The sequence below is a fragment of the Egretta garzetta genome, unplaced genomic scaffold, assembly GCF_000687185.1.
Source record: "Egretta garzetta isolate BGI_Z169 unplaced genomic scaffold, ASM68718v1 scaffold392, whole genome shotgun sequence".
In the NCBI taxonomy this organism is placed as follows: Eukaryota; Metazoa; Chordata; class Aves; order Pelecaniformes; family Ardeidae; genus Egretta; species Egretta garzetta.
In genome coordinates, this window is record NW_009258761.1 from 125,727 (window position 1) to 135,880 (window position 10,154).

Sequence of the window (10,154 nt, forward strand, 5' to 3'; positions counted from 1 at the left end):
AGCCCGGTCTGCTAGGCTCGGTACAGCCCGGCACGGCACGGCATCGGCTGGCACGGTATGGGGCTGGCACGGCACAGTTTGGGGCTGGCACAGTCTGACTGGCTCAGTATAGCCCAGCATGGCAGGGTCTGGCACAGCATGGCATGGCACAGGGCTGGCACGGCACGGCACAGCACCGCCTGGGGCTGGCACAGTCTGCTTGGCTCGTACAGCCCAGCATGGCAAGGCATGGCACGGCACGGTGTGGCATGGCTCAGAGCTGGCACGGCACGGTGTGGCATGGCTCAGAGCTGGCACGGCACAGCATGGCACAGCTTGGGGCTGGCACAGTCTGCCTGGCTCGGTACAGCCCAGCATAGCACAAGCTGGGGCTGGCACAGCAGGGCACAGGGTGGGAACGGCCCCCTTGGCTTGGTGTGGTGCAGCCCAGGTCTGTCCCGCTGCTGGCACGGCACAGCACGGTCCATATGGCCTAGCACAACCTAGCACTGCCCAGTACGGTCCAGCCTGGCATGGCACAGCTTGGCATGGCATGGTCCAGCACAGCACAGCCTGGTGTGGCATGGTACAGCATGGCCTGGCCTGGTTTAGCGTGGCATGGCACGGCCTGGCCAGGTACAGCGCGCTCCTGCCGTATGTTGTGGCATGGCAAAGCCCGGCCCAGCTCAGTTTGGCACAGCATGGCACAGTGTGGGAGGGCAGCGAGGTGGAAAGTGCCAGGGGACCCTCTGTGCCCCCATCCCAGCCACGCCCATGGCAGCGTGACAGAGGGGTCCCGGCAGCACCGTCCCAGCGCAGGGACGCTCCCACCACCACCACTGCCCTTCGGCCCCGAGGAAAAGCCACACAAGGGGACGCTTTCTGCGGGAACAAGGGGACTCTGTGAAAAAGCCCTCGGTGCCACCCGGCTCCACTGTCCCAGGGTCACCCACCCTGTCACGCGGCTGCTGGCACCCCAGTGACACCGCGCTCTCCTGCCTCACTGGGGCTTTGTTCAGGGCTGCAGGGGACAAGTCGTGCTGGAGATGGGCACAGGAGCCTGGTTTCAGCGAGACCCACATGCACATGCACACACATGCTGCCAAAATCCTCAAATAACCCCCAACCTTGGAGCGGCTGCTTGAGATTCACCCAGTTACAGGCAAGGGATCAAAAAATTGCTGTGAAGTTTGCAAAAAAAAAAAAAAAAAAGCCCCAAACCCCAAAACCCCAAGACATCTCTTTTGCTTACCTTGCATTTCTTGCTGGGTTGAGGCACACAGCGCAGCCAGGGCAGGGTTTGGCTGAGTCCCGGCAGGCGCTCTGGCAGAAAAAGGGGATGTTTTAGTTGCTTTCTCTTTTGCTTTTGGTAAAAGTGAGGCATGCAATCACACCTCACCCTCTGCCCTGCCTGGGAACAGCCGCCTTGGCAAGCTTTTATCAGAAGAGGAAACGCTGGGTGCAGGGAGCGACACTGAGCACCAGGACTGCTGTTGAACCGGGGGGCACCCACCCTGGGGTGCTGGGGGACTGGGCAGCCAGGAAGGGCAGTGGAGCCCCAGATCCGGCGTGGGACACCCCGGGGGTGGCTGATGCTGGGGTGGCTGCTGGCGGCGCTGGCGGCGCTGGCGCGGGGCGGTAAGTGCTCCTGTAGTGCCGGGAGATGAGAGATAACTTCAGAAAACTTTCAATGAATGATTCGGGGGCGATAAGGGCTGCAGAGCTGCCGCTGCGATGGAGATGCTCACCCAAAACCACAGGGTGAATCCCTGCCGGTGGTGGGCAGGAGCTGGGGCGAGCTGGGGAGGGGGGAAACAGTGGGGTTTTTGGGTGAGAATCCCCAATGCGGCTGCTCCCATCCCGTGGGCAAGCAACGTGGTGATCAGGCAATGGCTACAACCGCTGCTCCATCCCGGCCTTGCCCGACCTGCCAGGGTTTGGGTTGGGGGAGCCCCCAGCCACTGCCCTCTCCCGCAGGCACCGCTCCGGACTCCAGCTTGTCCTGCTGGAAACAATGCAACTCCCGCCAGTTCCTCTGCTCTTGGCTGCCCCACAGCCCCGCCAGCAACACCACCTACCTCCTGACGCTCTGGTGAGTCGGGCACCGCGTCCTGGGGAGCCCATGGGATGTGTCCCCACATTGGGGACGTGTGCCCGCCCCATCCCAAGCCCACCCAGAGGCTGAGCATCCAGATCCAACCTTGTGCAACCCCCCACCAGCTACTCGGTGCCCAGGCTGTGCCAGCGGTTCCAGGCAGGCACGGGGACGACGTACATGCTGAAGCATCGCCACGTTTACGTCCTCACCAATGCCACTGTCTGGGTGGAGGCACGCTGGGGGGACCACATCCACAGGACCCCCAACCTCACGCTGTATCTCAACGAGGCCGGTAAGCGCCCGCGGGGCCGGGCTGGGTGCCAGCACCGACTGGTGCCGATAACCACGAGACCACTTTGTCTTTACAGTCAAGCTTGATCGACCCGACAACAAGATGCGCTTAAACAAGACTGGTGGCCAGCTGCGGCTGCAGGTGCCCCAGCCACTGTGTCACCGTGGGGGCCAGCCGCCGCAGTGGGAGGCTCGCTTCCAGAGGACAGGTGACCATGGCTGGACGCAGGTAAAAAAAGTTGTGTGCTGGAGTCGGCAGCGACCCAGCGGGACAGTCAGTAGCTTTGTGGCAGTCTAGGGTAGCCTCAGGAGTGCAGGGCCTTGGTGATGCCACTGTCCCCCCTCAAACCCGTCCGCGTCCCATCTGTTCCGTGGCGTCATCAGCTCTGCCCCGTCCTCCTGGCCACAGGATCCTGCTGCTGCCCGTAATAGGATCAGGCCGTGATTCGCAGGGATTACACAGGCAAAACCCCAGATTAGATTAATGACAATGATGGATGAAATCTGGCTGTTCGTCCCCAGTGAAACCCCCCACATCTGGGGACCTCCCACCCCTCTCAACTGCCACCAGGAGGGACCCAGGGCCAAAGCCATGGTACCCTGGCCAAGAGGACCCTCCTGGCTACCATGTCCCCTGCACCCCATTTGGCTCTCCCAGCCCCTGGGATGTTTGGGGGACACAGGGCAGCATCTGCTTTCATGTCCCGGTAACATACTGGTTTTACTGGGTGGGTGCCTCTGCCCCTGGTTCTCTCCGCAGGTGACATGCGAGACGGTGATGGACAACGACGTCTCAGGTCAGTTTAGCCCACAGGGACGCAGGAGATGAGCATCTCTTGGGGGGGGGGCTCCCAGGTCCTGCCAGGGGGGTCTGCCCCACCATCCCCTCTGGTCCCCCAGCACCCTGTGATAGCCAAAAGATGGGGAAAAATGGGGGTGTCACCCCTGCCTGACCCTGCCACTCTGCTCTAGTGACCTGCGCCCTGGGCAGGAACGGCACCTTCGAGGTCCAGCTCCGGCACAAGCTCCCCCACTGGAGCAGCTCCTGGAGTGACTGGAGCAGCTCCATCTTCATTCCTGAGGGTGAGGAAGAAGAGAGCAAGCAGGTGGGATCCTAACAGCTCCTGAAAATGCCGATAGCCCAGCCGGGCTCATTCCTCTTGCAGAAATTCTGGCGAGCCCGGCGCTGAGCTACCAGCTGGGAAAACTGGGGAGAGATGGGCAGCGGGTTCTGAGGCTGGGCTGGCAGGTATGGCAGCACCCCCCGGGGACCCTCCTAGGTGTCTCCCCCATCATTTCACCCTCTGAGCCACCCCCTTCCTCCCCCAGCGAGCCCCTGAGGAGCAGGGGAACGTCACCTACACGCTGCGCACCCACCTGCTGGCGTGCCCCTGTGCTGAGCTGGCTGAGGTGGAGCTGGGGGGGGAGGTGACAGCGCACAACCTCACCCTCTCCGGGGCAGAGTACGAAATCCTGCTGGTGGCGGCCAACGCTGCTGGGAAGGGGCCAGCACAGCAGCTCCATGTGCCGGCAGATCAGCACGCAGGTACCGGCCCCTCGGGAGGACCAAGCTCCCCGGCAGCCTTGAGGGGGTTATCTTCCCAGCCTTCCCTGCGCTGGCTTTGCCTACTGCTTCGAGCAGCAGCTGCTGCTGGGAGCCCTAAATGAGGGCACTTGCAAGCAACACAATTTCCCTGCCAAGAGCATCCACATGGAGAGAGGCAAGGGAGACACCCCCCCCAAGCCCCCCATCCGTCCCCCCTGCCTGGGGCCAGATCCTGGGGAGGTTTAACCAGCATCCCCGGTTCCTGCCCCAGGAACACTGGAAGCGCCGGTGTGTTACCGCCTCGCTGTGCATGGCCAGGCCCCGGCAAGGGGTTGGTCAACCTTCGCCCTACAGCACCACTACGCTGGCAACGGTACGTATGGAAACACGGAGCACCCGCGCCTGATCTAACTACAAAAAGTGTGTGTGTGTGTCCCAAAACAGTCCCCCATTTATTTTTTTTGCACCTCCACCTCACCATCGCACGCAGCCTCTCTGGCCGTGCCCATCCGCATCAATGCCAGCGCCAAGGACGCCACCGCCGCCGTCCTCTGGTGGAGCCCGTCCCCCCGTGCCGCCTGTCCTGGGGTGCTGGCCAAGTACCTCATCTGCCACATGGCCGAGGGCGACAACATGACCTGTGAGTGGGGACCCCCCTGTCCCCATGGGACAGGAGGAGGGCACTGCCTGCAACCTGCTACTGCCTGCTTGTTATCGTTTGCCCAGATGGCGAAGCGGATGCAGCGGCATCGCACTACACCCTCCAAAACCTACGGCCCGGCACAGCGTACAGGGTGGGCGTTTGGGAGGTGACGGCGGAGAGTGGGGGGACCTGCAGTGCTTGGTGGCGCTTCCAGACCAAGGCGCGGGGTAATAGCTAGAGACCCTCGTCCCCTTCCCCGCTCCCTGTGGGGGGCTCACCCTCACCCCGAAATGGCTCCTGCGTCCCATGCAGGGTGCTGGGGACAGAAATGCCACCATCCAGCTGTGCCCGTTTGCAGGTCCCCAGGGAGCGGCGTGGAAATCCAAGCTGAAGTACCTGGGCATCTTGCTCAGCCTCCCCATCGTGGCTGCCGTCTACCAGCTGAGCAAAAAGAGGTGATGGTGGCACCCTCGCCTCCCCCGTCCCACCTCCCCCATCACTCACCCCCTCACCAGCCACCCCCTCCCCAGGGCTCGCCGTCTCCTCTTCCCACCCCTGCCCAAGCCCATGGGCAGCAAAGCCATCCAGTTTGCCGCTGGCGAAATGAGCCAGGTGAGATGCAAGGTGCAGGAGGGGCCAGATCCTGCACCCCAGCAGGCCGCTGTGCACAGCCCCTGGCATGGGACATTGCCCCCCCCCAACCACATCCAACCCTTAGGGCCAGCCCCGGCCAGGCTTTGTGGAACCCTCAGAAAATTTCAGCTTGGCCGAGCTGCTGCTAATGGAGCTGAATCCTGGTAAGGAGACGACTGATGCCAGCACACAGCCCAGCACGCTGCACCCCAGCCCTGTGGCCAAAGAATCAGCGGAGGCGTGCCCGCCGGACTGCAAGAAGGAGCTGCCGTTCGCATACCGGAGGCAGGAGGTGCTGAGCCCGGCTGGATTTCCACTGCCTGGCAGCACCAGCCACTTGGATGGCGAGGAGGAAGAGGAGGAGGAGGAGAGGCAGGGGCTGCACCAGCTGCTGGTCCCCTTTGCCCTGCTCATCTCTGACAAACCCGTCATCATCAGGGACAAGGAAGGATGGGACCCATTGCCAGAGAAGTTGGTGCTGTAGCCATCACCAGGCTGGGGTAGCAGGGACGGGCGACTGGAGGGAGACGAGGGGGGGGTCCCGTGGGGTGCTGAGCACCCACCTCATGGGCTTGTGACCACACCAGCACTTTCAGGGGGGTTTCTTGGTTTCCAGGCCATGGAAGGCAACACCACCAAATGCAGCGTTGTATGGGGCCAGGATCTGGCCACGCACTTCCCAGCCTCCACCTTTCATGGGCGATAAGTAACGAGGGGAAGCAGTTGCAGAGTCCGGCAGGGGCTGAGGGTGTTTCCTTGGCCACATCAGGAGGAGAGGCAGAGCTTCATCCCGGCCAGCTGCCAGCATCGCCCTGACCCCCGCGGGGTGGGGGCACAAACAGCCCCAGCACCAAACACCAGCTACTTCCCAAAAATTCAAAATATGCAAAAAAATAAAATATGCAAAAAAAATATGCAAAACCATGCAAAAAAAGTAAAAATAAATGCAAAAATGAAAAAAATTAAAATGGATGAAGCAGCAGGGCTGAGATGGCTTCCCTCGCCTGACCACAGCAAGGATTTGGAGTTGAGGGCAAGCCCCGGTGCTGCAGAGGATGCAGCAGGGCCGGGACTGGGGGTGACCTGAACCAGGCAGGGCCCCCCCAACACCCCCAGTCCGGGGCTGCGCGGCTGCCTGGGGCCTTATCTGGGGCAGAACTGGAGGAGGTGTTGCTGAAGACGAAAAGGGGTTTGCAGGTTTTGCCTGCCCTGCATGCAGGGGCCGGAGGTGTCGGCGTTTACTTGCTGAGCATGCAAAAAATAAAAAGGGGGAAAAAAAAAGAAAAATAAAAAAATGGGGTTAGTAGCACGGGGAAGTCCGGGGAAAAGCAGCGCCGCGGTGCCTCTGCCGCAGCTGCTGGCGTACGGCTCAGCCTCCTCGCTGCTGCTTTTAGACCCGGCTTCATTTTGCAAGGGATTTCACCAAAATTACCCTCACAGCACTGGCACGTGTGGGCGGAAACGGTGCTGATGCTGGCTGGAGATAACACACCGGGGAGTGCGGCCAGGGTGGCACATCACTGTGTTTCGGCACGTTCTCCTGTGCAACCTCCACTGGCCATGTGTGGGTTGGGATTTATGGCTCTTCCCGGCGCTCCAGAGATGTGGATGGCCGTGATGGCATCATTCCCATGGCTGGGGGTCCCGGAGGGCTGCATGCATGCAGGACCCCCTGCCACCGTGCCCATGGTTGTCCAGCACCGCACATCCAGGGCATCCCAGCTGCCGGTGGAGCCACGAGGTGGCACCAGCCCCTCATCCCCACGGTGCTTCCCCACCTCCTGACAGAACAAATCCATCTTTCCCTCCCCGCCACACACCACCCCACGGGCCCCCGCCTTGCTGGCAGCCCCCATCCTTGCTCTCCAGCATCCTGGATCCCTGGGGATGGGCTGGAGGCCAGGAAGCTGGCGTCTTCCCAGCCCCAGAAACCCAGCTGGAGAGATCAGATTGAGGGATTTTATTGGGATTTGGGCGATGCCAGGCTCGCTGGAGCGCACCAGGCCAGCCACGTGCGGAGGAAGTATTCAGTTACCGGCTCGGCGCGAGCGTGCGCTCGGGTTGCAGCCCCAGCCCCTGTTTACAGTCCATTTTTGGGGCCGGGGCAGCAAAGGAAGCAGTGCCGGGGTCACGGCTCGGCATGGTTGGGTGGCGGTGGTAAACACATTGCCTGGCTTGGGGCCAGCACCGCCATCGGTTAATCATTCCTGTTTGTGGAACAAGTTCATGCCAGGACAGCCAGAACAGACGGCTGCATTAAAAACACCCCGGGGAGGGGGGAACAGGAGACACCTCCCTCCCCTCCATCACCCCCATGGGGGTCACCCTCCGGGGATCCATCCCACCCACAGCACTGCTCACATCCTCCCCAACCTCTTCAGGGACAGCCCCGTCCCCACCAACAGCCCCGCACATCCTTTCCCACACGTGTCCTGAGTTGGCCGGTGCTCTGCCAGGACCACAGTGCCGCGCAGAGCTGACAGACAACGTGCTGGAGAAAGCTAATTAAGCCAGCCTTGCCAATTAGTGCAAGTGAGCGGCTCAGGACTTTCTAATTAGTTTAAATTTCACAGGACTGTTTTCCAAATGATTCTCTGGGAGCCACTCTCAGCCTCAGTGACTCAAGGACGGCCGCCGGGCCGGCTTTTGCAGCCAGGATGTGACCTTCCCTGCTCCTCCGTCTGGATTCGACCCTGTGTAGGACCCAGACGCGCTGCAGGGCATTGGTTACACCTGGTGAGAGCTGCTGCCACCCGCATGAGAACAGGCAACTCGTTACACCAAACGAGGAACTCCTCCTAAGCAGCAAAAAGCCACTGCGACGGGGAAAACAAAGCTCAGCTCAGCCCAGCGTGGGTGGACGGGGGGAGCGTGGGTGGACCAGCATCAGCCCCAAAGGCACCCTGAGCAATGGGTGCTCCCCGGCTTTGGGGTCCTCCCCGGGAGAGCAGAGTGGCCTCAGCCACTCCCACACACGCACCCCAACACCTTTACGAGCAGCTAATTTAAGACCCGCTGCCTTTTATTTTTAGAGGAGGACATCTGATTACGTCCTGCAATGCCTTTTTATATTGCCTGATACACTGACTATTTCTGTATGGCTGTTTACACCCGCCAGTGCCACCGCTGCCTGCATGCTGTGGGTGAAGGTGCCGTTGGCTGAGGCGAGCACGGAGCATCCCCACCCTAAATGGGAAAAACCTCCCCCTCCTCCCTCCCTATTGTGGTGATGTGTCCCCAAAATGGCACCGGGGACACGCAGGGGTGGATTGACCCCATGCTGCCTTCACTTGCTCTTGCAAAGTGGAAAAATTCAGCACTGCATCCCAATAAAGCTTTTGGGGCCACCAGCTGGAACTGTGGGAAGATGCTCAGAGCCTGGGGATTTGCTTTGGGCTCCCTGATTTTGGGGGATGCAAGCTCAGGCTGGCACGGGGGGAAAAACCATAAAGCAGCCAGAGGGGCTTGCTACAGCCCCATACACATCAGCTCCTGGGGGGTCTGTGCCCCTGGGGAAGGCAAGGTCCATCCCTGCGGGTCCAGGCTGGGATTTTGTTCCCAGACAGAGGAGTCCAACCTGTTTCCCAGCCTGGGGGAAACCCAGCCCCGCAGAGCAACAGCCTGGTTTGAGCACAGGCAGCGGGCAAGGCTGCAAGCCCTTCCCTTGTCCATCCTTCTTGCAGCCCCTTTCCAGCACCCACCCTGCACCCAGCCCAGAGAGGAGCCGATGCCAGCAAGGGGTCTGAGCCCAGCCCAGCCACGAGCCGTGGCAGGGATGAGGATTATTTGCCAGGCAAAAAGCCACCACTGCCACCACCTACCCAATGCCACCCGCTCCAGGGGGGGGATCGATCAGGCGACTGTGCAGGACCTGCCTTGACTTAATCTCTAAGCAAACAAACCGATCCCTAGGATGGGTTTTTTTATTATTCTTTTTAAGCAGAATTCAAGGGCTGCATCTCACTCAAGGGCAGGCAGCTCATTCCCCGCCCCAGCATTGCAAAACCCCAGCGGCCAGGATGCTTGGCAGATCCTTGGGGTAGAAAAACCTCCCTTGCAGCTGGGGAATTTTTGCTTTTCCTCCCCAAGAAAAGCTTTTGGGGCAGATGGCCGCTGGCCACAGCTGGGCTCAGCTTGTTTTGAAAGTCATGGGTATCTGAGCGCCGGCATTTCGCAACCATATGGGTGTCACAACAACAACAACTGCAGTTTTACTTTGCAAACAGGGCCCGCGGCCGCCCAGCACCCCCAGCTCTTTCCTGCTCCTGTCAGGCTGAGCTCGCCTGCTGCAATGGCTTCACCTGGGCAAGCGTCATTTCCAAACCCAAGAATGGAAAATTACTTGAAGCAACATCAAAATTGAATATTTAAGGGGTGTTTTCCCCCCTACTGAGAGGGGCTTGGAGCTGCCCCATCCCCTGTGGGGCTTTGCTTGGTGCTCAGACCACTACAAAATCCCCCCGGATGCTACACGCCCCAGCACGCGAGCCCAGAGGAGCCGTTAGAAGCCACCTTCTCCCTCCACCGCAGGAGAAATGCACGGGTGATGGCAGGAAATATTTTCTTTCTGCAGTTTTAATGTTTTTGGATGGCTGCTCTCGGCACTGGCAGCCCCAGGGGCAGCTCAGCCTTTGGCACGGCCAAAGCTTTCCAGGCTTTGGCAGCAGCCCGGCACGACAAAGCCACAACAACTGATTCCCCCCCCTCCCCAAAACCTTATAATAATAATAAAAGAAATCATAAAACAAGGGCATTGGGAGCCAGGCGGCCACCTCACTGTGCTTCCCTGGCTATCAGTTGATCTGCAAGGAAAGGACTCGGTGTCCTTATCAGCACACGCATTCCCCTGCCCGCTTGGCAGCCGAGCCATCCAGAGGTTTGTGGCATAAACATATTTTGCTCAAGCAGGCAGCTGGGGTTGAACTAAGGATAGCTGGCTCGGCAGGAGCCAGAGAGCCCCATTT

General features: G+C 60.5%; 1 protein-coding gene across 1 annotated transcript; it reads left to right on the forward strand.

The window, feature by feature from the left end:
- Positions 1–1,337: 1,337 nt before the first annotated feature.
- Positions 1,338–5,989, forward strand: IL12RB1 (interleukin 12 receptor subunit beta 1). Its single transcript, XM_035889031.1, is given in 15 exon segments — positions 1,338–1,617; positions 1,957–2,071; positions 2,200–2,369; positions 2,446–2,597; positions 3,129–3,165; positions 3,341–3,451; positions 3,535–3,617; positions 3,698–3,927; positions 3,929–4,089; positions 4,186–4,287; positions 4,405–4,554; positions 4,641–4,784; positions 4,916–5,012; positions 5,088–5,169; positions 5,276–5,989. Coding segments are annotated over 15 exon segments (2,079 nt in total). The 5' UTR covers positions 1,338–1,571; the 3' UTR covers positions 5,675–5,989.
- Positions 5,990–10,154: the final 4,165 nt, after the last annotated feature.